At 39.2% G+C, this 27,134-nt stretch overlaps 1 protein-coding gene across 1 annotated transcript; it reads right to left on the bottom strand.

Annotated features, from left to right (window-relative positions):
* Positions 1 to 129: 129 nt before the first annotated feature.
* On the bottom strand, positions 130 to 27,134 carry bcl11ab (BCL11 transcription factor A b). Its single transcript, XM_084426992.1, has 3 exons — positions 26,810 to 27,134; positions 24,224 to 24,559; positions 130 to 4,476 (listed from the first exon to the last, which is right to left on the bottom strand). The coding sequence occupies exons 1-3, from the start codon at positions 26,862 to 26,864 to the stop codon at positions 2,549 to 2,551; spliced, it is 2,319 nt and encodes a 772-aa protein (XP_084283118.1). The 5' UTR covers positions 26,865 to 27,134; the 3' UTR covers positions 130 to 2,548.

The raw sequence follows: 27,134 nt of genomic DNA, 5'->3' as shown, positions 1-27,134 counted from the left end.
ATAAAGAAACATGCAAAGGGAAGGTGTAGAACATTATGACAGACAATCAAACTCTGTGGAAGTTCTGTGGCCGTAGATTCCGTGTGGGTCTGGACATTAATAAGACACACCAAGACAAACTGTACAGTTGTATTTCAAAATGCATTTTAAATGTATTTATTGACTCTTGATTCATTGCATAAGACATCCATTCTTTCAAAGATGACTGGAATGTTTCAGGTTGTGGGGGAGACAGGGACAGTTCAAAATAAAGAGGGAAACCCACTAACTATGAAACTTTACTGCATATCCAAAGGCCAGAGATCATAAAAGCACCTGTTCCTCATCAGTGTGTTATTTCAAAGAGGATTGCGTCAACAGACCATTGTATAGCCTTTTATCTGTGTAACCCCCACATAGCTTTTTTTTTCTTAGAAACTCATTTTCAAGATCCATACATTAAAACGATTCACACTATATTATCCTGCCAAGTTAAGGAGAAAAGAAAAATGGTGGCAGCATGCTGAGCTCAACTACAGGCATTTTTGTACCTTTAAAGTGAACAAGGAACAGTCTGGAATTCTAGTCTCTATATAAATACTATCTTGACTACTCTTGATGAACAATTAAATCCAGATCCTCTCTACACATTGACATGGCAAACTGAAGTGTGTCACAATAGCTTTTGACAGACCATAAGTCAGCCCTATAAAATGTCAAACATACTCCTACAATCTCATTATAATGCATCCTGAAGAACTGTGTATGCCAAAGAGAGAGAAAGAAAAAAGAATCAGAAGAAAAGGAAATTCACATAACATTTAGTATTTACATAGTACATCGTAACCCCCTAGAAATGAAGATGAGCGGAAAAAAAATGGAACACTTTAAATTAATTTTCTGTTAAAAACACCAAAGTATTACAAAAAGAAACCCCAAAACATTGAATCATTAATTCATTTTAAAACATATGATACAAAATAAAATGGCTGATGAAGCAGCGGGTTTGGACTGTATTCACTGAGATAAACATCATTACACTGTTCCAGTTTAAAGTCAAGCTTCTAAATGAACAGTCTTTTAATTTTTTTCCTTTTAAGTCCTTTTTCGTTGACCAAGATTTCTAATCTAACTCTATTTCACATAAAATGTTGACACCTCATTAAGTTGTTCATTTGAGAGGAAAGATCTCTTGAGTGTCTCTTGTAAACTGGAAAAAAAATTGAACAGTGCAGGTTTTTTGTGCCTTTGAAGAGCAGTTTTGTTTTATACTCAACCACCTGCCCGTAGATTAGCAGGACAGATACAGAGTTTTAGGCTGAGTGGCAAGTGCTATTCATAAAATTCACTATGGGATAATGCAGAGAATAAAAAGTCTGAATGTCAACTCGACGGGCACAAAATATGTGAACGTGACTAAGTGCTTTGCTAATAAACAGGGGTATATACAGTACATAGCTTTAGAAACTGAAGAGTGTTGGATAAATGAAAACATTGTGGAAGTACTAGCAAGCAAGTTAATTCAGACTTTCATCCAATAATGTGTAAATGTCCTGAAATACGTTCCTGCATTGCTCCATCATAACTGGTCTTGCTAAACTACTTCTATTTCTAGCCAATCTGAGCTTAATTCAAAATTCAAAGGATTTTCAATCCTGCCAATTCTTTAACAGCTTACTCAGGGACTATATGTTAAAGTTTCCGTGGATGACCCTGTCAAGAAATTAATTCTATAAAATGTACATATTTACATAATGTTCCATGTTACATGCACCAAATAGAAATGTATCAGTATAGTCCAATAAACTGGCTATCTACTGAGTAAAACACATTTTCAGGGATACTTTCTAAAAAACAAAAGAAAAAAGAAATGAGACCCTAAGTTAAAAGAAAACTTACTAATATACCTGTCCGTTTGATACCAAAATCTCACCAAGCCAAAAGGCATGAAGTTGCCAACAAAATAATCATACTTATAGGAACACAACATGTTATACTAGTAAGTTATGTACATAAGAACATATGCTGGATTCCTGCATTTAGCAAATTCACAATAGGTACTTGATGCAAGACCTACTTTTGCATTGAACAATATCCCCAGGCTTATGGCAAATGGCACACCCAAGGCACTCTTTTTTCACAAGCGACAATAAAAATTCTAACTTTTTTAGTATCTTAGTAAAATGTTACCGTTCAAACTTTCCTTGGTAACCCTACAGTTTGTCTATACCCCTAATGAACAGTGTAAACCCCAGTGTGAATGTAGGTAGTCAAAAGATTACAGGCTTAAATGACAAAATTACAGCTAGGTATGATATGTAAAAATTAATTGTTTGCAGCATGAAATGTCCTGTTTGATAAAAGACAGTAACAACAGCAACACAGCTAATCCTTATCAATCAAGCTAATACACGAAAACATGCCAACCAGTAAGAAAAGAAGTACAAAACATTAAGTTATTGCACATTAGAGAGGCTCAGAGTCTTTTTCGGCCAAATTTTCGGCCAGCATAATTAACTGACACTGTGCTTAAAATATTTTTCTAGGACTGCGAAAGACATCATAAAATTTACTCTGTTTTAATTTCAATGCTTAAGGGCTGATCGTTGTGCCATTTTTTCATGTGCTTCTCCAGAGTGCTGTAGACGCTAAAAGGCATGTGGCATATCTCACATTTGTAAACGTCCTTGCCTGTCTGTCCATGCGTCTTCATGTGCCGTGTTAGCTTGCTGCTCTGAGCACAGGCGTAGCTACAAAGCTCACACTTGTACGGCCTCTCGCCAGTGTGGCTGCGGCGATGCACTGTCAAGTTGCTGCAGTTTTTGAAGACCTTGCCACAAAACTCACACGTGTCACTACGCCGACCATCCTTAGAGCTGGGTCGACCAGTTTGGGGTGTACTGGCCCTACTTCCAGTGCCACTGCGCCCAGAGGCCGTCCCTCCATCCAACTCCCCAGGGGGAGTGGAGAACCTGAGACTTCCATTCTCCGAGGAGTGCTCTGAAGAGGTGGCGAAAGGTGATTGTCTTGAGTCCCCAAAGTTGAGGAGAGGATCCTTGAGCTGGCGCGAAGCGGCATATCCGGCCAGCCACTGAGAGTACACGTTTTCTGAGTTGGGGATTGTAGGAGTTGGAGGATCAAGGTCTTTTTCCACTTTGATGCGTTTGGAAAGAGGGCTGTCAGATCCTGGACTTCTGGCAAGAAGTTTCCTCGAGAGGTCTTCGTTTGGGTAGGAGGCTGTTCCATTTACGATTTGTCCGTATCTCTCGTTGACTTGATCAGACTCTTTTGGGGAATCGTCACCACCCGTCTCGTTAGCTGATCTGCGGTCCCCTCGTTTGTAAAGTTTAAGGGCATCTCGAAAGTCCTGAATTCCCTCCACACTTTTGTTGTGTCGCTGTCTATTGTTCTCATGGTGACGTGCACCTTCTAGGCTCAAGCTAAAGTTTATATCATTCCTCTCGCCGACCTCACTCTCGTTCTCCTCTTCCTCCTCTTCTTCCTCCTCCTCCTCCTCTTCCTCTTCTTCATCTTCCTCCTCTTCCTCTTCCTCTTCGTCATCTTCCTCCTGACCATTTTCTGGGATCAGGCCGTTGTTCTCACTTTTAAACTTAGCCACCACAGATTTGAGAGCATTGGTGGCACTGCTTATCAAATCACTTGTGCCTGGCTCAGGTGAACTGGCTGTTGAAAGGCCATCATCTGATTTGGAGGTAGTGGAGGAGGATTTGTGCCGATGAGTCTTCATGTGGCGTTTCAACTTGCTGGCCTGAGTGCAGGCATGGTTGCAGAGGTGGCACTTGTAAGGTTTCTCTCCGGTATGACTGCGCCTGTGGACGATTAAGTTGCTCTGGAACTTAAAAGACTTTCCACAAAACTCACAAGACTTTGCCTTCAGAGTTGGCATGGTTGGCGTTTGCTCAGTGGGTGTTGAATGAGGTCCAGAAGGAGAATGAGATGCCCCTGGCTGAAATGGCTGCAGCAGCCGTTGCATAGGGCTAGGCCTGTTGGGTGACATGGGCGGAGAGGAGCCAGCAGAGTTGCCTGCAAGTTCCCGTAGTCGTCTCGAGAAGTCCATAGATGGGGAGTCCAAGGGTACCGAATTAAGACGCAGTACCCTGTCAAAGGCGCTTGGGTGATGGGGGGCCAAAGCCAGATCATCTGGGCTCATGTGATGCCGTGGTGGGGGACTAAAGAGTGGAGGTGTCCTGGGATATCGGCCTTCCCTAGGAATCGAGGACCCATCTCTGTTGGCTATCCTCATCAGGCTATAGGGGCTAGTGTCTGCAAGGTGGGCTGTATGCAGCGGTGGCTGTGAGGCACAGTCACCACCCATGCCTGGAGCGGAGGCCACTCGAGGAGTTAATGGGCTTCCAGGTTCGCTCTCCAGATATATTCGGAAACCATGAGTGTTCTGGGCATGCTGTAGTAGGAACCAAGCAGTGCTGAAGGGCTGCTTACAAGTTGTGCAAGTGTAGCTGCTGGGCTCATCTTTTTCTGCAAGACATAAGCAGATGGAAAAATTAGGAAATATTCCTCCTCCACAACAAAGGCTCAGTAAGAATTCACCATAGAAAGGCAGCAAGAAAGTACAAATTGATCAGACACATTTACCAGCACATTTATTACAAGGAAAATCCCTTTGGAGTAACCAGTGTCAAGGTACCTTTCTCAGGGGCACAATGGTGATAGCTCATGTCTTGTTTCTGGTATAGGTCAAATCAGTAACCTTTCCCTCTCTAAACTAGAGCTTTAGCCACTACATCCATCATCCAAATGCATGCTGTTTAACAGTTCATAATGATTAATGTATTCAGAAATGTTTTACATTGTTATTATTTATACAATTATGCTCTTGCCTTAATATTTTGACATAATAAATCCCAACTGTAAATTCTAAACCCAACCTGGTGAAAATGGAAAGGGAGTTCAGTTTCTGCACGCACATCATTTCAAATATCAACAGCCTCACCTGACTCTGAGATATCTGACACAAAGGCCAGAGAGAACAAAAAACATGTACCCAATCAAAACACTTTTTATTGCACATGAGATGCAAGAGGAGGCTGGTAAATTATGGATCATTACAATCTGCAAAAATTACAGTTAATTGCTGCCACCTGTGTGGGGTTTGACCTCCTCTGGAGATTTTTCCGTCATAAAAAGGCAACTCTCTTTGCCTGCTTTTTCTCATGCGTGCTCCAATTAAATCATATACCATTATCACATGAATCATACGAGAAGGCCAATGCTTATATTTTAATATTTTAAAATGACTAGCATAGCAAATTCAGAACTGTTGATTTCTCACAATCTTACATAATATCTATACGGTAATTCTTGCTTGATTATGATTTCCAAAAACATAACTAGCATACTGTGTTGAGGATTTCCAATGTACATGACAAAAAATGTAATGGATAAAGGTAACCCATTTCCTGTCTTTTAACAGCTTATTAAATGGAACTTTTGGTAGGGATCCAAGCTCATTTGATCTTGAAACTTGTAAGTTTGTTTGGTTTTTTGATGAAAAAAAAGTACAGTTCATGTTAACCGATATGAAAGCAATCCATCTTAACTTGCGGCAATGAACTAATTGTTGGATTGTTCACATTCTTTGTATGTCTTGCAATGCATTTGCAGCAGCTAAAAAACTGTTTCATTCTGTGTAAAGTTAGTGGTAAATCCAACAAGACAAATGCAGTGGTGCCCCAAAATAAAATGTGAAAGAAGTGCAGGGCAGGGGGAGAAGGTGGTAGAAATCAAACCCAAGTTCGGACCAGGCAATCAAACCGAGGCAATGAAAACAGCCTAAAAAAAGGTAAGTGTTCTCCTTAGACATATAATCATCCTGCGTCACTGACATTTAAAACACCCACCTCACCAACAGCAGCTATTACTTGGTGGCCTTGTCTGAGAGGGCGACTTATTGATTACTTTTAACCTTGTTCCTCTCAGCACATAGCAGTCAATCACATTTTCTTTGGTGATATGCTAAAAGGTGAGGTATGGCAAAACAATTTTTCGGCATTTGAGATTTTATGAAAAGGATAGAAAAGAACTGTTTTGTGTCTGCTTGGAACATCAGCAAAATACGATTTCTAGGCATTTTTATGTTATTATTGTCAGTATTATATAATTCCATTCATATCAAACAAAAAGCTTGGGGCAGTCTGTTTTTTTTTCTTGCTTTCTTGCTCTCTTTTTCTCTTGGTTATTCTCTCTTTGTCCTGGTCAGACTCATTGTGTTGCACTAAGCGCCTGACCACAGACAAAAACCTATTTGACTTCAAGGACAGTGGTGTGCAGGACATTTTTATTGCTCTACAATCTATCTGGAAAGCAATCACACTTCTAACTTTTTGTCTTCTTTTGAGGTATAAGACTTTCACAAATTCCCATCGGTTTAATTATTTATTTTTTTTGGCTTGTTTACACTTTTTAGTTGTTTAAACCTTTTTTGCACAAGGTTTATTATCTATTTGATACGTATGAGCTGTGTTTGAACTGATCAGAGCAAATGACTAATAATCAATATATTATACAATATATATTTGAAGATCTGACGTTTGGTATCATCAGGTATCTGAGCAGAGCACCACATGCAAGTAACAGCACATGCACTCAGACCCTTTAATATACAGTCCTTGTCCTAAATACACACACAGATAAGCATTAATGTGAAACCAAAGACTTGAACTTTGTACTTAAAGGGCCCAGATCAGAACATCTGACACCGTAAAAACATTCAAGATTTAATATTTGAGGTTCATGAGGCGATGAGGCTACAATTACGCATAATTTACCAGAAAATAATTACACTTCACTCAAGCATCTGTGCCCTCACACCTGACCCGAGTTTAATCTAGACATGATTATTCTCATATTCAAATCAATGTAATGAAATGGTCCAAATGCCATATGGATACTCCAGGGACAAGGTGAGAAAACCAAGCTTGGTCACAAGGAAGAATGCGCTCATCAGGCAGCTGGTATATTCTTGTCAGTGCCCATAAACATGTGTTGGCCCAAGTGTTTAATTTCCAGTGTTCTCAATACCAGCGCTGGACACACACCCTACCCCCCACTGCAAATTGAAAGTGTCTGAGGGGGTTGAGGAGGGTAGCCATCTTGGAATGGGGCCTCTCATAGAGAGCCAAGCAATGGGTCAGCAGTCACCTTAGCAACGCACATTAAAGAGGCAGACAGACAAAAAGAAGTTGACCAGACGGAGAGGTGAAGGGGATGCCGTTTAAAGCCCACAGACGAGCGGAGGGTTCGACTGGGGGAGGTGACAGTCTGAGAAAAAGAAAGAGGTTTAGGAAAGATGAACTAGACTAGTCTGCACAGGGCAGAGGTGGAAGTTTTGTTAGCACACAAGACTGTCCCACAGACAGAGCAAACACTGACGATAGAAAACCTGAGAAGAAAGGAAAGTGAGGTTGAGACAGTTTGACTCTGACTCCAGCAAGCATCTACAAGTAATAATCTCGTTCTTATGAAATACTTAATGGAAAATGGTTAGTTCTGACTCTAAAATCTGACAGATTTAGCCACGTTTAAAACTGTTGTAAAACATAAAATTAAACTATTTTACCACAATAATGCACCAGTTGCTACAAACCATGAAAGATTTTCCACTAGCTTTGTAACGTTGCATAAAATAAATTATATTTTGTTTAGAGAAATATTTAAGTTAAATATATATATATATATATAAACGTAACGTAAAGGGTCCAGACACATTATGTACAGATAATGTAGGGGAAAATATGCTTATATATAATTTAAGAAAGCAAAAAAATCGTAATGATCCTTAAGTAGGCTTAATTTTCTTTTTGAAAACTATAATTTCTTATATGCTAACTGGCCATTTTGCGGTCAAATCACAAATAGTTTTGAGATTCACGCTAAAACTGTAACCAGCCAGTGAATCCTAACCAGGTATGACAAAGCAGTGAAAAAGCCTCTTTCATGTCAGTCTGAGTTTTTGTCTAAACCAGACACAATCAGGACAACCATAGGACTTTATGTCGATTTTTTGAGTATCCCTGCATCATGAAATTGGTGCAAAGTCCTACTCCACACAACTGTACATTAATAATTAAATATCTGCTGTTGTCGTTGGCAATAACTCTGGAGTTGAGTGGCTTGCTGCTTTATTTAGAACTGTTACTGTAAAGCGTTCCTGAAATTCCTTTAACACAGATGGCCTTCTGCACTGATGAATAGTGTACAATGAGGGGTCCAGTTTAGCTCTAAACTTCACCACCGTACCAACATTTCCACACTGCTCAACAAAGATTATTTCAAGTCATCCTGCTCCTTTCTTTGCATTCTCCTGATCTATGAGAGGACTACAAGCTTAAATGGGCATGTGATAGTCAGGCCTAGTCAGAGGGCTCATTCAGGAAGCCCCCCTCAGGCAGAGCGCTGGTACTGGGACCAGTACAAAAAGACCAGTGTTCCCAATTCACATTACAGCCCAGGGTCAATATTTAAGGCTTCCCATCTGGCGCATCTTGGACACAAGTGATGTAGTAAATCAAGCTAGAATTAAATAGTTTGATTTCTGTTATCCCGACTTAAATATACAAAGACAATATGAAAGTCATTTATAGTTTGATTCGCCCAAATTGCTATTGCATTGCTACTGTATCTCAACCACTAGTGGGAGTTTGAGACTGTTAGTTTACCTATTTGTCAAACCAATGGGTGATGGATAAAGTTTTATTCTCGCAGTGTCGTTTGCTTATGCTAGCGGCACACCTTATTTATAAGCTAAAGGTTAAGCTGAAACTGAAGTTAACAGGTTAAGCTGAAAAGCCATGTTACTGTAACTGATTTCGACATTAGCTACAGGAGGTGACTTTGACAAAGGGGGGCTATGAAAGCCAAAAGCAGCTGTTACACTCAAGCAGACATAGTATTACTACCCTTCCAACATTAACTCAAATGTAATGGCGCTAACACACGCTGAACAACCCGAAACATTTCCCATCAATAAGCTTCTGTAAGATGGATGCACTGATCACTTGGCTAAGACAGGCCACACTCACCCCAATTCTTCATTTGTCTGACTTCAAGCTGGATTCCAGCTCTCTGCTTTGCGACTTAATTGGATACATATGTTCTGATCTGCATCGTGGTATGGTAGCAGATGGGAGAATTCTGCAAAACGCCACTGCTTTTTGAGCATCAATGAGGAGACTGGTAAAAATAGCCAGTAAATTCTGAAACAAATGCCTTGTCCCAACTAGGTTCAACATGCAGGTTTCCTACGACAAGTAATTTAACTGTCCTCACTTAAAAAAAAAAAAAAAGTTTTAAAGGAGAACTGCAGAGCAATACGAAACAATCACAGCTTAATGTCGTCTTGATGTCTGGTTATGACCAACCTGATCTCATGAGAAAACATAACTATTTTATTATGAGGTGGCAATTCTGTTTAAATTCGTACAATGAGATTCGTACAGAAACGTACGTTTTTTTTTTTTTTTTTTTAGAAAAAAGCAAGCATGAAGGTCCAACATTACGATAGGGTGTAAGCAGATCATACGTATTCATACGAATTGCCAGAACATTAAATAGTTACACACTGAAATGAGAGTGTGTTGGTTATGACACTTAACATGGAGAGACAACTTTTTATCGCCTGGTTAAGACAAGGTGTGTCCAAACTGAATACTGAAATTTCTGAAATATCCAAATAGCAAGTTTTAAAAATGAATCAGAATGCTTTGTGGATGAATGTTCTCTGAGCAAAACTGCTTATTAGAAAGATCTACAACATTGTAGGTTGGTTTTGTCATGAAAGATTGAGGTAGATGGCAGAAGAATCGTATCTGTCACGGCTATCACATTTCAATCGCAATGACAGAATATTAATTAAACTAGCAACAAATAAATCACCTTTTTAACAACCTACAGCTCAGGAATTTCAAACGGAGTTGGAATGTTACCTGTGCGCTCTTGCCAGAAACCTGTCTTGAGCCCTGTAGATCACAGCTCTTATACAGTACATATTTTCGAGAGACTGTAGCAGGTCAGAGGTCACAGAGAGAGGGCTGTTTTCACCAGGTCTTCTAGCTGATGTAAACGGATGTCAACAACATTTTTTAACCTCATGAAGTACAGGGTGAACCAGTTGTCTGCTTTTTCCCGTTGAAGAGTGGGAGAGTTTCATCTGTGTGTGTGGTCACGTACAACTCTTTCGACAGCCGTGAATGAGCTCTGAAGACGTTAAATCAAAGGCACAAAAGCTTCCTTATTCACCACAGAGCAGGAGGCACAGATTTCTGTTTTGAGACACTTGTGTGGTTAACTAAAGTAGTGTGACTGAGTGAAAAGTGGAAGAGAGTGATAGAAACAGCAAGCGAAAGAAGGGGTAGTGAAGGAGAGCTTTGGCCTTCTGGTGACAGCAGGATTTATACTCAGGCAGCTGTAGGACAGCACACCATCTCTAGCTGCGCACTAGAAGAGTCCTTAAATCCAGACATTCCAGGGAGGCGCTGGCAAGACCGTGCACATACACGGCCCCGCTGAGGTCAAGGGTCACAACTCAGTGAGTGGTGGAGCCAAGCGGAAGAGTATTTGACAGAGCGGCACAACAGACGTTCGTCAGCTTGTTGGCTAGCAAGTATTTTAAGGGAAAATCACATATAGATATAGCACTTAAAACCATGTAATCAAAATTGAAGTTTTGTTTCATTTACAACATGTGTGTTAGATTTTAGGTAATTTTTATGCTAATGTACTCCCAAAAAGTTGACAAATTGAGCAGATATAAATCTCTCTTGCCTTTTTGGTCCAGACAAATGGACCACAAATGGTGCACAGACATCAAAATGCACAATTTATATCCAATCAAAGGCAATCTAGAATGAGAATATCCTTCCCACAAACACCACTTTTTTTCAGACTACATTTTAGATTTAAGCATTTGGTAGATGCTTTTATTCAAAGAGACTTACATTGCATTCAAGGTTTTTTTGGACCATGCATTCGCAGAACCTGATTTCTGGATCAACATCTTTGTTGATCCTGGAACAACATTCCAATCAACCAATCAAATTTGAGGGACAAGTTTACAGTTGAAGTTTAGGCTTACAATCAGGGTTAGGGGCTTCTCCATCAGTGTTATTCACCTATATTTCCCTTTGATTTTAGGGATAACATATGGGTAGTGTTAGGTTTAAGGGTAGGGATATGGTTAGGATAAAATTTTCAGACAGGAATGTTGTTCCAGGATCAACAAAATATGTTGACCCAGGAACGCATCTACCTCTGCGAAATCGGGACGTGCACCCTAGGAGTCGAACCTCTGACCTTGGCGTTCCTGGCACCATGCTTTACGGTTTGAGCTATGGGACTACTAATAACTAGGAGCAAATCCCAATTCACAGATGTAATGTAAACCAAAAGCCATTGGACTATTTTTTATTTATTTTTTTGAAAGTGGGACTTCTGTTTTTCCAACTTCCTGTTTCAATAGAAAATGTCAACATGCGGTATGTTAAGATATAAATTCGACTTCTAATATGGCATTTATAGCATAATTTACCTTAGATACAGTAGATTATGGTATTTTAGATATATATTTTAGATATAATATATTCATGATCAAATGGGTTTTTTAGGCATCTTGAGGCTCCCTTGGAAGATGGCCGAGGCCCGTGGTTGAGAACTACTTCCTTAAGAGAACCATATCAGTAACATGTTACATGAATATGATGGAGCAGTGAACTCGAGGTGGGAAAATCTCAGAGTAAAACTGGGAGTTGTGAAAAATATGATACACCGGTGTTTTGCCAGATGAGAAGTTCATCTATGTATCATCTCTTTACTCTTTTCATTTATTTTATAACCGTTTTAATTTCCCTTGCTTTTATTTTGTGATTATTTTAATTTTTTTCTGTAAAGCACTCTGAATTGCCATAGTGTATGAAATGTGCCTTGCCTTGAATATGGTTCTCATTCAGTAATATCAAAGCACTATGGCCTAACCATTTGATATCAGAATCAGAATACTATGATACTAACATCGTTTTGTGAGGGAGATTGTACCAGGACTTAAAAAGTCAAACAGACTTAGATTAATTGACGAAACGAGGTCCTCGAAATTTTAAATCATACAATTAGAATTTTCTTTTACATTTGAGTTTCTTTGCAAACCATCTTTTCCATATGTGTACTCACATGAAGTCTTCTGCCTCTCAATGCATGACAGGAAAATCCTGAGGAGGCTCAACACCACAACGAGGGCATCTGTCCTCTCAGTGTGATGGGCCTCTGGGTTTATATGTGTCTTTGTGCATGTGACAGTGTCTCTGTGTGTGTCTGTCTGCGATAGTTCACTCTGACAGGCTTGGAGGGCAGGGGTTCACAGAGCAGGGCAGGGGACAGAGAAGATGATCCATTCTCATCCAGACGATAATGACATGACAGGAGAAATGGGCGCATGGGGGATCAGAGTTTGGACTTGGAGAGATTTTGGTTTTGTAAATGCACCAGCCCTTCTAAATGGCCCTTAAAACATTGTTTGGTCACTGCACTGAAATGTTCTTCGCCAGACGATAGTCACATGTATAGCTACAAGAGACTCCATGTAGGCACACACACATCACATGCCAAACAGTGCAAGATCTATGCATGTCCACACGTTTATACCATACCGTAACATGATTTGACAGATTTCCCCAACGATGAAAGCGTGTAACACTGTCAGTCTGTTTTTCACACACATGCATTGTTTCAACCTTCTCATCAAACCCTCTTTCTAGCCATAAACTTCAGTAGACACGCTTTCACATGCAAACTGAACACGCCACTTAAACTGTCATGGGCCTTTATGTTCAGTCGGTAAGACGCTGAATGGAAGCTTTGTGACTGTTTCATGCCTGCATTCTACAAGTGCTCAATTTGTTACAGCCATAATGTCACCACGGTGTGTTGCTCAAATGCAAGAGTGGCAAACAAACTACAAAAAGAGGGATGAGAAGACAGTGGAAAGAAAGGGACTTTAAGACAAAGGGTCTGAGATGGGATCGTATGAGAGGTATAATGAAAGAAAGGGAGAGAAGAGCAAATACTCAAAAGAATGAGAGACTGGTGTGAGAAGAGTTGGAGGCTGATTCAGAGAGAAATACATCGATGGACAGATAAGTGCTAAAGCAAATTAACCTCTTTAATTGGACCGGCGCTCTCTCTCAGCTCAAAGATTGTTTCCGGCCGCTGACAGCTGACGGGGTGAGACGCTTCAGGCCCATGATGGGACATCTGCTCCCTGGCTAGACAGATAGCTCTTCTGGACACTGTATTTCATGTTTGTCAGAGCTAACGAATGAAAGGGATGAATGTCAAAGACAAATAAGAAAGAAAGGCATTAAACCAAGGACTAAACATAATTAAAAGACTTATAAAACACAAAACTAGATGTTTTAATTAATGTTCATGCCGCTATTTTCTATATGGTGAAAGTTACAATTAGTGGGCAGCTGATATATATTTTTTGATTATGATATCTTAGAGAGATATTTAAAATAGAAAATAATACAAGTTAACAATTAAAATTTATTTGACATACAACATGGACTAAAATAATTAGAAATTGATCACTTGAAAATGAATTGATTTGGGGGAAAAATTAACTGTAAAGTATACTTAGATAGCAAATTCTTAATTCAATAATCCTATTATGGCATTTTCCAAAAAGCTCTCTGCACTGTTGAAATAAAAGTTCCCCTTATGACATTTAATGGCCAAACTGGAAAACGTATCTGCCGATAATTTAGAAAGAAAGAAAGAAAGAAAGAAAGAAAGAAAGAAAGAAAGAAAGAAAGAAAGAAAGAAAGAAAGAAAGAAAGAAAGAAAGAAAGAAAGAAAGAAAGAAAATGTAATTAAAAAATAATAATAATGCTAAAAAAAATTATATATATACAGTATATATAATATTTGGAATATACAATATTCCAAGTCTTCTGAAGTAAATTATAGAATAATTATAGTAAATTACACTATTGCTGTGATAGACCAAAAGTCTGTTCTGATAACCTTTCCTTCTGCCACAACTCTGAAATCTCATTTGACCTGCATATACTGTTCATATGCAGAATTTTTTACATTGAACAGAATCATTATTCTGTATTTATGATGCTTGCTTTTTGGATTTACTCACTGTACTGTATGCTTTTGTTGTAGAGAAAGAGTGTGAACTCTCAGTGTAAACATTCTTTCTGACATCTGACTTAGTACTTAATGGAGAAAGAAAGTCATTCGGATTTAGAACAACATGACAGTGAGTATGATGACAAGGTTTTTATTTTTACTTTTTAGTGATCTATTAACATAAGGTCTGAAGCCATGACATCTCAGCTGAATGCCAAGATTGTGTGTTTGTGCCTTCAAGAGGGAAACTCAAGGACATTTTTTTGTCTCAATGATTTTGGAAAAGTAATTCTATAGTTGCATTTCTGTCAGGGAGCACAGTCTGAAAGGTCAAACTATTTCCCAACCGTAATGGCTGTTTCCTGAGCTCTTTAGAATTGAGGAAGAAGTCAATGGACAAGGAGAACACATCTGAGTGACCTCCATCTTGATAGGGATGACCTTGGCTAGTTTAACCCACACTTTCACAAAAATATATCACATATGATAGAAACAGAGATGTGGAAGAACTATTCATGGACGGCTGTAAAAAGAGAACATTGTGAATGTATAGGCAGCATCTCTTCACATTCAGAGGGGATATTGATAGGCTGTCATACAGCTCAAGTATTCACTTACCAAACAAAGATGCAGAGCACCATCTGGAAGTTGTGGCCCACTTTGAGAAGTCAGAGACGCAGTATGGCACATATATATACACACACATAATGAAATAGAGAATGTGTAAAAGGAGACATCAACAGAAAGATCGAGAAAACAGATAGATTGAGAAAACAGACCGACATAGCCTAGCAAGTTTACACACACACACACACACACACACACACCCAACAGAACCAAACACAAAGACACAAATTCACACTGAGAAACCGTGACACTCAGAGACCCCTGCTGTGTGTGAGAGCCCCCTCAAAAATCTGCATAAATACATATGCAAATGTGTGGGTCAACTGATAGACAAGTGAAGAGCGTGCAAAGGAACATATTTATCCATCTCGATGCGAAACAGACATTTTTACAAATGCGTGGTTTTCACACTTCAAATGAGCTCGTCCGTGTTGCATTTATCATGTTTCGCCTCCATACACAACTGACCGGTTTCATGACACCCATCATATTCCATTCACAATGTATATCTCTCGACTATCCTGCTTTTCTTTGTCTTGCACTCTCAAAAGAGGTTCATTCAGGTATTCTTTCCTGTGTGTATGCATGTGCTTTGTGAACTGTCTTCAACACAGGCACGCAAGTGAAGACGAGGCCGGCCAACCGGTTTGAACCAGTCCAAAAGTCAGCACCTCGTTTTGCCTTCGGCCCAGAAAAAAAAAAAAAACAATCCTAGTGGCATTCGAGATACAGACGGCAGGTATGAGGGCTGCAAATGTGTGTGCGCATGAGGTCTTGTCAGATTTAAAGGACCTGGAGCTCAGCCAAGTTGATCTAGAAATGGACAGCCACCATCAGGGTGAGAGGACGGCCCTTCCCCCTCCGGCAGTTCTCGACTTGACCCTCCGTTAACCTAAAGAACACATGCTCAGCTAGCACTGCTCTCCCTCAGTCACTTTCTTTTCCTTTATCTCATTCTTTCTCTATATCTGTCAGTCTTTAAGAGGAACAGTTCATTTAAAAATACAAACAAAACCTGCATGACTTTATTTCTTTCATGGAACATACAAGGAGATATTTATTGCAGACTGTACAACAAACATGCAATGAAAGTGAATAGTGACCATGGTACAACATTTTTAGTAAATAACTTCGATTTTGATCTGTTCCTTGAACAAAGTTATCATTTTGATCATTTATATTGCCTATTTTTTGTATACTTTTATTGTGCTTTTTTGCCTTTTGGAGTTTTGGTTACCATTCACTTTAAATTTATGGAATAGAACAGCGTGAACATTCATCAAAACGATATTTTTATGGACTTTTTTTTTGTGCCTTTTTTGGAGTTTTGGTTACCATTCACTCTCAATCATATGGATAATTCATATGGACTATTTTTTTATGGTGCTTTGTTTGTCATTTTTGGAGTTTTGGTAACCATCCACTTTCAATGAATGGATTACATTCATAAAAACGTCTATATTTTGTATCATGGAAGAAAATCAGTCAGACGTGTTTGGAAGGATTTCAAACCTTGCAGGTGAGTAAATTACTTTTTTTTTTTTTCTCTCTTTTTGTCTGTCTGGTTTCCTGGGTTGTTTTGGTCACTTTTTTTGTGGATGTTTCTCTTCTTTCCTGTCTCCTTCTCTCTAAAGCTCTTCAGCTAGTGAGACATAGATCATTCCGGCATCTTCCCCCCTGCTCTATTCAGGATAAACAAAGTGCCTCAAGTTCAGGCCCCACCCCGGGACCCTTAAACAAAGCCATCTATCATGCTGTCTGGCCCGACCTGTTTGGCCACAGCCAGGGCTGCCTCAGCCTCCGAGCCCCCGCCCTGAGCACAATCCCCCCATTGTGTCCCCGTCGGCCTCCCTGCCGGCCTCTTCTCACACCCCATGACATAGACACAGGGTTAAGTCAGGCTCCGGAGGAGAGCCAGCACCTGTGATGGGGCAGATAAAGGTAGCGCCAGCTGCAGTGCATCATACATTCAAATGAAACACAGGTGCTGATTTCTTAAATGTATCATGAGTGCTTAAATAATCCTTACACTGGGGTAACAGTGATGGAATGAACGTAATAAAGTAAAAAATAATATATTCCTGAAATATTTCAGCATAATTAATGTGTGCATGAACTCAATGCGTCCTTGTTTTACTGTGACCTCCGGTACTGAAGGGGGCGATAGAGTTATCTTCAAATGTCTGTGGCATTAAATCAGACATGTTTTTCTTCAGGTAGCTGCATAGCTACAAACATGTTAACCTTAAGTATTTTGTTCTGTAGTCAGAACAGACACATAGTATAGACACATACATGAAATAGATACGATTGTTTACGTTCAAATTCAAATATTGTAGTTGTGCATTCAACTCAAATTAATTTATCATGGTTGAACTTTGTGTTGTGAACTTGGAATCAACACCAAATGTACCAAATACATACATGACAGATTCATCATAGCACACATTGCATTACACAACAACAAGCTACCTCAATCTCCTTTAGGCTGCTAATGTTTTGTGCCTTCTACAGACTGTGATTTCGGCAATCCTATAAAATCATTAAAAATCACTAAGGTACGACATGTATCTAATAAACTTGGGTACAACATGTATGTAAACTGTAAGATGATCACACCTATTGAATCATAGGCTACGACGCAATTTCGTATAGAAGAATAAAACGTCATCAGCATGCGCTAGTGGTGAACAAATATAGCAAGATGAATCACACTTTTGCAATTGTGGTGTTTATATGCACTGAGAGGAAAAAGAGGAGAATATAAACGTGGTCATGGCTAGGGAAAAGAGGCCAACTTGGTATGCCAATTTTGCAAATTGAGGTAAACCTTGAGGTTTTAGGTTTTAGCGCCATGTTAATATGTTAATCAATACGCCATTTCATGTTGCATTTTTAGTGGCTAGTCAGTAGACGTAGGTCGTAGCAGCAAACACACTGTGAGATGATCATGCTAAATGTATGACACTGTCAGAAAATGATCGCAGACTATCTTTGGTCGCAAGACCGGGACCAGGACACAATTGACCACAGAAATCGCCACGATTGGTCATCTTTCGCCTGGGACAGCCCAAAATTGTACAATGTGTACTGGGCATTAGAACTTGGAATCATGACCAAATGTATACATGAAAGATTCATCATAGCACACATTGAATTACACATCAACAACCTACCTCAATCTCCTTTAGGCTGCTAACGTTTTAAAAACACTAAATAATCCATTATGAGGCATCATGTAGCACTAATCCAACTACATTCTGTTTGGAGTGATCAATCATTTATGACTTTGGCTCATGACTGTTACATGGGAATCCAGTAGATGTGTGTGTAAATTTTATGCAATGTTCATTGTTATATAAAAATACTATTTTAAACAGTGAGACTTGGAATAAAAGACTCTAAACATTTTTTAATTTTGCACAGCTCAGTTCTGATCTGTTTTTATTTCTCTAGCGACTCAGTCCGTCTTTGCCTGACGCATATCAACTGAATGAACTCATAATGGGCTAATCAAATATGCAAAATAATTGGCAATTACCTAGAGGGACTGATGGTCATTAGAATTTACAACAAGGTAATGAACTAAAGTCTGCATGTACCATGCATATTCATAAAGCAATCAAGGCTTTGAAGATTAAAGAAGTGCTTCAAATTCAAATGAGCCACAGAATATTATCAGTGAGATTCAGAAAGAGAGCGAGAAAGAGGGATGAGAGAGAGAGAGAGAGAGAGAGAATGTTTCCCAAGATAAAAGACTAAACATTTTGTTACATTCCACTTCAGTGCTTCTATTGCAGTAAAAGAGCAAAATTAAATACTCAAGAATTGAACGAATTAATCAGCCTCTTTACAGAACTGCTTGTATTGTGCTTTACACAGCTGATGTCTTTACATATTATTAAATGATTATTTGCCTTCCTATTCATTGTCTATAGCCATTCCCAAAGTCCAATGTTCAAAGACAGAAGAGCAGAGTCTTAAATATCTTTACAGATGTGTATTATTTCCCTCACAAATCAAAATTTGTTTCATTTCACAGTGTAGCAAAACTACAGATGTCGTTCAACTCCAGTGCAACCAGCTGACCCAAAAGAAATTGAGTTTGCATGCAAAAGCGTGAATAGAGAAGTAAAAATAAAATGTAGATGGAGAAAGACACCGAGACAGAGAGAGACTTTCAGGGAACCATGACCCTAGACGCAGACAGTGAGGGGCCTCTTGGGTCTTTATCTCATTCTATAGAACACAGATAAGACACACCAGCTGCAGACCACACACACACATGCATATATATATTTATATATTTATATATATATATATATATATATATATAATCTACTGCATGAGTAAAAAATCTTTTCCTTCAGGGGATATAAATCGATGATTAAAAGAGCACATTTACCCATTTCTCATAACCCGTTTACTTTACACTTCTAATTTTTACTGCTTTATACCCATGCTTGATGCTTTTGGTGAAAAATTAAGCTTGTACAGTACAAAAACTGTACTGTATATTTTATATTACCAATAATATTTCAACACAGAGCTGCAGGCAGTTTTGTATTCCCCAGGTAAACACTAAATAGAAGTGTCTACAGCTCAGCTGGCTGGCCACACTCACACACACACACACACACACACACACACACACACACACACACACACACACACACACACACACACACACACACACACACACACACACACAGGTGAGTCAAAATATCATATGATCCTGACAGATCTGATGATTGCATAGCTTCATGCTAAAAGGGGTGTGTCACACATCATGGAGATATGTGTGTGTGTCCACAATAATAAATGTGTTTTCATGCGCACTGCAAGCTCTGCTATGCAAACAAAATTTTTATCAATGCACTGCACATTTTTATGATTATAATATAAGGCCAAGTGTTTTACATGATTTAACATCTCCATTCCAACAATTTTCATTATTTTAAGCATCATCTTTTTGCAGTTCACTTTACCCTCTGGTGGTCTTCGGTATTTTGGACCGAAACGGTTTTTTTTTTTTCGAATTTTTTACTTTGTTGGAATGGTACGAAACTTGGTAAAGGTTTTGGCACTTGCTATGTGAACACACACACACACACACACACACACACACACACACACAAACAAAATCAAGTCAGCAGTCAGAAATGTACCTCATTGGAAATTAAAGGGGAAAATTCTAGTGGAAAAGTTTGGTACTGCACCCAAAGAAAAGCTCGTTTTTTTGAGGTATCAATTATCAAGATATCAAAATTTGGAACACAACTTGTTTCAATCTATGGCTTTGATGTTCTCGCAGTTTTAGAGTAAAACATGTTTTGGAAACTATATGTAAAAATTGAAAATAGTATTTTTGTGCATTTTTCATAACAATAAACTTTTATAACTTTTTTTTGTTCACTTGTAAACTTTTTTTCACTTCAGCAATAATCTGCCAAGTGTCTCCTTTAAAAAGACCAAACTTAAGTCTGTGCTCCAAAGCATTTGAGATTTATGCCAGTTTAAGCTGGAAATTTCAGTTACAAGCACAAAAAGCAAACAAATGGATTATAACTACTGCATAAATATATTTTAATACCATATAATCCCCTAAAAATGCTAAATATATATATAAAAAAAAGAAAAGAAAATATTATCGAACTAAAAAATAGAGTACATTCATTTCATTTAAATAAAATAAAAAAATTGGCCATTTTTGACTGCCATGCGAGGGTTAAATAGTCGTGTTGTTGTGACATGGGATTTTTAAAAGTACTAATATTCCATGCAGTCCCTCTAATGAGGTCGTAAACCTGCATTCAAAATAATAATAACACAAAATAGTATGCATGTCACACTGCAGGACACTGCTGTTAGTGCTTGAAATGCCATGTCAGCTACAAATATATAAACTTCACCACAATACACGTTCCCGTCTGCTCTGTGCCAATGTCCTGCCATATGCCCACTGAAAGGGAACCCTTGGCAGCGTTTGCCAAGTCAAACACGCTGTCACGTTGCGTCGAGACAGACTTTCGCACAAACACACTTTTGCTCAGATCAGACACTTTTTCTTCGACATAAATATAAGAAACATCACCTTTCCTTTGTGTAGCATCAAACTACTCAGGAAAACTTTATTGCTCAAGAGTACACAGGTATGAAACATTAATGTGGATAGCCGCTCAAATTATTTGATCATGGAAAATTTGATAAGAAATGTTTGAGTTCATATTGAAATCACTGATAAATCTGAGTACAATTTGAAACAGTAATGTGAGGCAAATGTGAGATTACTAGGATCTTTTTCTCATGCAGGAGAAAAGAAGAGGACTTCAGTAAAAGTTTTTATACCCTCTCCATTTATTCTCTTTGCAGTCTAGGAGAAAAAAAAAAGAGATTTTAAAAAGATTTTTCTTTTGTGAGAAGCCTATAAAGGTCCTCAGTGATGGTGCACAATTGGGGGATCCCCAAACTTCCTGTCTCCCGTTCCACTTGCTCTGTTCCAGCTAATGATCCATAACTCTCCCCGGTAAGAGAATAGTGGATCAGTGCCAAAAACATCAAGACACCAAGGCCAAGAACACCAGCAGACACGGGATAACATAACAGAATGAGTCCATTTCATCACAAATTATTAGTTACGCAAAGTTAACGTGCAGTGTAAATATGATCTGCACAATACCATTTTGTAGTTAACTCAACATCAAAGTTCTTCTCCTTGTGTTTACATAATGAACAGCCACTTCTAATGCCTGTGGGGACCAGGAGACGCTACAGCGCTTATTAAACAACGATATGAGATGGGATCCCCTATATCAGCCTCAGAGAAAATGGCTTCACATGGATGTACTTAAGAAAATAACCCCAGAGAGATAGCAGATAAGGCGCTGGGGGAGGGAGGTCTGCAGAAAGGGGTTATTGCCTGAACTCATCGTCTGGCCGCTCGGGGGCATTCAGACTTGAATAAAATGGGGGTGTGATGGGGTGTTGTTAAGGGGGGGGGGTATTAAAAGCTGCTGTGTCTACATGCATATCTTAAATTATTTATCATGCAAATCTCTCCAAGCGTGAACCTTCAACGGATTCACCATTTACAGCCGATACAGAATTCCATCTGTTGTGACGGACATCTGCTTGCACGACGCGACGGATCACGCATGTGCTTTACATGTAACGGCGAAAGCGTGTGACCTGTCTGGACCGGGATGGGTAAACACTGGACGTCCTGAGAGATCCTAAAGGCGTACATTGAAAAATACTTTTGGTTACACTTTTGTTTTAGGTTGTCCTTGTTACAGTGTTAATTAAATATGTAACAGTAATATTATTATTTAACATGCTCTTTCTATAGGATTAGGGTTTGCTTTAGGGTTAGTTGAACGTCATTATTTTATCTATAATTTACTGTTATTACTAGTAAGTGTATGTAACATGTAACAAGGACATTGTAAAATACTTTCTGATACTATCAGCTGTAGAAAGATGGGTAGATGTTTCAATAAACCTCACCCCAATGTGACGTTACTTATAATATACTCATAACTCAAACAGAAAAGTTTGTCTGCCTCAAGCCTTGCTGATAACAGCCTTCCATTTTAAAGTGGAAGCCCTAAAAAAATTATTTGCATTCGTAATTTGTGTACTTTATGGGGATAGTTCACCCAAAAATGAAAACTCTATAAAGCATATAAACTCTAAAAACAAATAAAGATATTTTTGATGAAATCTTCATTGACAGCTACACAACTACCACTTTGACGCTTCAAAAAGTTCATAAAGAGATCGGACAACTAATCCATATGAATTGAGCGGTTTAGTCCAAATTTTCTGAAGAGACTTGATCACTTTATACGATGAACAGATTGAATTTAGACTTTTGTTCACATATAAACATTGATCAGCGAACATAAACAGAAGCTCAACCGAACATGCTTGTAGCGCGAGAACAAACGTTCTTCGTAACACGAGAATAAACCTCACTGGTTCTTGCTGAAGCTCAAACGTGCTGCGTAACACGTGAATGAACCTCATTGGTTCTCGCTGAAGCTCAAACGTGCTGCGTAACACGTGAATGAACCTCATTGGTTCTCGCTGAAGCTCAAACGTGCTGCGTAACATGAATATGAACCTCATTGGTTCTCGCTGAAGCTCAAACGTTCTTTGTAACACGAGAATGAACCTCATTGATTCTCGCTGAAGCTCAAACGTGCTGCGTAACACGAGAATGAACCTCATTGGTTCTCGCTGAAGCTCAAACGTTCTTTGTAACACGAGAATGAACCTCATTGATTCTCGCTGAAGCTCAAACGTGCTGCGTAACACGAGAATGAACCTCATTGGTTCTCGCTGAAGCTCAAACGTGCTGCTTAATACGAGAATGAACCTCATTGGTTCTTGCTGAAGCTCAAACATGCTGCGTAACACGAGAATGAACCTCATTGGTTCTTGCTGAAGCTCAAACATGCTGCGTAACACGAGAATGAACCTCATTGGCTCTCGCTGAAGCTCAAACATTCTTTGTAACACGAGAATGAACCTCATTGATTCTCGCTGGCGCTCAAACGTGCTGCGTAACACGAGAATGAACCTCATTGGTTCTCGCACGTCAAGCGAACATGCTTGAGCTTCCATTTACCACAACTGATGTGTGAGTTGAAGAATGTTTATGTGTGAATAAAAACCTAAATTCAATCTGTTCATCATATAAAGCGATCGAAATTTGGACTAAACCGCTCAATTCATATGGATTAGTTTTACGATCTCTTTATGAACTTTTTGAAGCGTCAAAGTGGTAGTTGCGCAACTGTCAATGGAGGGACAGAAAGCTCTCAGATTTCATCAAAAAGATCTTCATTTGTGTTCCGAAGATGAACGAAAGTCTTACGGGTTTGGAACAACATGAGGGTGGGTAAATGATGACAGAATTTTCATTTTTGGGTGATCTATCCCTTTAAATGTATAATTGCAACATAATATCAAGATCTATGCTGCATGTTTTTCCTCTTTCCGGATACCGGATAACACAAAGAGAAACGCTCTCTCTCATAATCATGAAAATGACAAATCAGTAACAGAATCAGAATCAGTAACAACCTGTGGCAGATCTTGTTTCGGACAGCTGAAAATTATTTTCTTTTCTTTTTTTATAAGTATGAATCTACCACTCTGGAGCCACATTTACTGGAGTAGGATATAAAAACCACACTAAACACAGCAACATCTGCGAAAGCCACATGAGAGAACTGAGAGAATGTCCATTCATACTGACAGCAAGGACACTATATTCATCCACTTACACAGTCAAATTCCTTTTTTCTTCTATATAAAAGGACCAATCATAAACGGAAAGTGGGCTATTAGAGACATGGTATTCATCAAGGCCCTCCATCAAGGAGGTTTCGACTTGGCAAACGCTCTCATAGATTCGCTTCAACGCAAACATCTGTTACTCTACCTGTTAAATTCTCCTGCTTGGGCCGTAATCCGTGCGGTGTGGAGGCTAAATGCTCCTCTCCGTGGGGCGAAACTTGAACTGCCACCTCCACAGGGACGCAGGCTCGCCTCAGGCCTGCGGGTGGAGGCGACGGTGGCAGGTCTGAACATTTGTCCATGCATAGGCGTCCTTGACACTGCCTGCGTTTGTGCTCGATGAACTCCAGGATGTCAGCCAAAGGAAACCTGGAGCGGCACTGACCACAGGTGAGGAGGTCCTGATCCCCTTTAGGGGTGGATGGTTCCGATCTGGGATGGCTTTCCCCGTCCTCTGGGATATCTGCCGTCACGGGCTCGGCTACGGTAGGAGAAACGCAGAAAGGGAGGTGTGAGATATGGCGGAATAACTTCCTGTGATATCCATAGCGAAACCTGATAATGACTAATTATATGTGTGCCGTAAGTGATAATTATATGAATTTCCATATAAATGGAAGAGGTGTTGATAGCGTTAGAGGTGTTACTATGTCACATGCATTCAGGTGTCATAGGGATGTAGAATAAATAAATACTGATTTAGGCACAATTATATTCAAATCTGTGAAGTTTTCCAATGCTCCAATGCAACGCCATTGCATTTGCACCAGGAGACATTAATATCTATCCACTATTGAAATGCTGACACTTCTATCAGAGGAATACAGACAGTCAATGAAAGGCAGATGCAGAGAAGATGAGAAACCAAAGACGGAGAGAAAAACAGTGGTTGCCCAGTAATGGTAAAGAGGAGGGGGTTGTTCACTTTAGTTGCATGACCCTGTTCATTATCCTGCCAATCTCACGTCTTAATGAACCCAACACCTCAGAGAATCAAAAAATAGATTCTAATTTGACTGCAAGATGATTGGAACCCATTTAGTTAAAAGTGCTGGAATCCTCTGAACTGAGGTTAGCTATTGAGGGGAGTATGTGGGGTAGTTCCCAGAAGGACAGACAGAACATATGAAAGAGCAATCAAAACCACATCATGCGTCTGAACTGGGCTGAGAGAGATTGTTGCCATCGGTGGTAGGTTAACCCTAATTCTGTGTCAGGTCACGTGGGACAAAAGGTGGGGGCGACAATATAACAGAGTTTCTGTTATAAAAACCACGCTTCAATATTTTAATCGATCCTCTTTTTTTTCTTCCAAGGCACGCTTAAGATCCTCAAAGCCTCAGATCGGATCTTGCGTTGCACAAACAGATGTAATTCAAACCTCTTTGTGAAACATCAGGAGAGTTTCCAACACAATACAATAAACACTTTTAAACCATTCTCCATCATTTGGTAATATTTCATCTTATTTATTATTGCATACATTGTATACATGATAAACGCAATGACTAAAAGACATATGTGTCAATTATGAGGCTTTTTTTTGGGATATATTAAGTTACTCAAATATTATATACCCTTGAGCATTCAAGGTGCATACTCGCATACTAGCTTTTTATCATTGAAAATATATATTTTTATATTTTACTTTTCTTTTTCTTTTTTATTTACCAAATCATAATGAATAAATATATATCTATATCCATGGCACATGAGTTTTAAACTACATCTTTAACAGATTTCCTTTTTATCATTTTGGACATTTTTGTCATTGGCCCACATGTACTCCAAAGCAATGCTTATATAAAAAGCACTGTATATGTGTACAGAACAGGAGATGTGTGGACACTTAAATGAGAGAAGGCAAAGACCAAGTTCAAGTTCACCTATACTGTCTCATCTTGAATGGAATGGACCCTCATTTGTTCATTTTCTGCCCCCTAGCGGCAACTCGGTTCACAAGATGCCGTATCAGAGAACACGTTCAAACGCAAATTAAATACAGGTAGGCTACAACACCAAAACCAACTAGAACAAGGGTAAACTTTCACTTTCATACGGAGGTCATGCAGATTTTATCATTTATAATGGCCTTTATGTTTATAAGGTTTTGACACGCAACACTTTGAGGTGCTTAGATCGCCTCGGCGGGGGTTTGACAAGATAGATGCATGAAACCAGATTTCTATATAACTTTCTTTCTCTGAATAAAAAAAACCTTCGTTATCTAGATTCCCGTTTCAATTCTTGAAAATTGCCTTTCAAGAACCGAAGGAGAAGTTGAGGGGGAAAAAAACACTTTCTGAAATGTAGATATCTGGTTTAATTTTTCTAAACAAACATTAGATGTTATCTATAATACGTTGATAATGGGCTACACATCACAAATGTATATTCATTTAAAGTCTAAAATGAATAAAAACCAGTTTGGGCTTTTAAAAGATCCCATGGGAATGTGAACTCAGAGGTGAATTTCCCTAACTGATTTTATTTATTTATTTATTTTATTAAAAAGCTAACAAATCACGTCTGATTTACTTTCATGCATTCATATACACACATACATATGCTATATGCACATTAATCCATAATCAACCTTCACGCGTTAAGAATCATAGCGAAGCGCAACTCAACATCAGAACGCGCTTCGTTCCGTCTTAAGAGACGCGTCTCGTGAACTCAGTTTAAAACTGATTTAAGTATTTGAGCTATAAAAGACAGAAAAACTTACGCGAAAACTCCCGTTTGCTTAAGTGCTGGGGTTTGCCCTGCTTGCGGCGAGACATGTTGGACACGGTCTCAGCTGGGATCACATTGGGAAGAGCCAGAGTCTTTAGAGAGTCCAGGGCAAAAATCTTCTTCAGCGATGCATCGGGTATCCCACATGAACTATAGAGAATAGTACAGAAGAGACGCGTGTAGTGGCAAGACGCTTGCGTTGGGCTTCATGGCTTCTCGGAGGAGAACACAAGACAGGAATGGAAAAGTAAGCGAAGCCCCCTGAGCTGCTGCAAGTTCAAGTGCGGACGTGACGTGCCAGCGAACTTGACCGTCCA

This window comes from Rutilus rutilus, assembly GCF_951802725.1.
Source record: "Rutilus rutilus genome assembly, chromosome: 12".
Lineage (NCBI taxonomy): Eukaryota > Metazoa > Chordata > Actinopteri > Cypriniformes > Leuciscidae > Rutilus > Rutilus rutilus.
This window is presented reverse-complemented; position numbering and strand designations above follow the sequence as displayed.

What these genes read in the sequence shown, in the direction of transcription:
- bcl11ab (XM_084426992.1), bottom strand. Translation starts at nt 26,864, where the DNA reads ATGTCTCGCCGCAAGCAGGGCAAACCCCAGCACTTAAGCAAACGGGAG. An exon ending in AAGCAAACGGGAGTTTTCGC is followed by an intron (nt 24,560 to 26,809) that starts GTAAGTTTTTCT and finishes CTCCTACCGTAG; the next exon opens with CCGAGCCCGTGACGGCAGAT. An exon ending in CAAGCAGGAGAATTTAACAG is followed by an intron (nt 4,477 to 24,223) that starts GTAGAGTAACAG and finishes TATGTCTTGCAG; the next exon opens with AAAAAGATGAGCCCAGCAGC.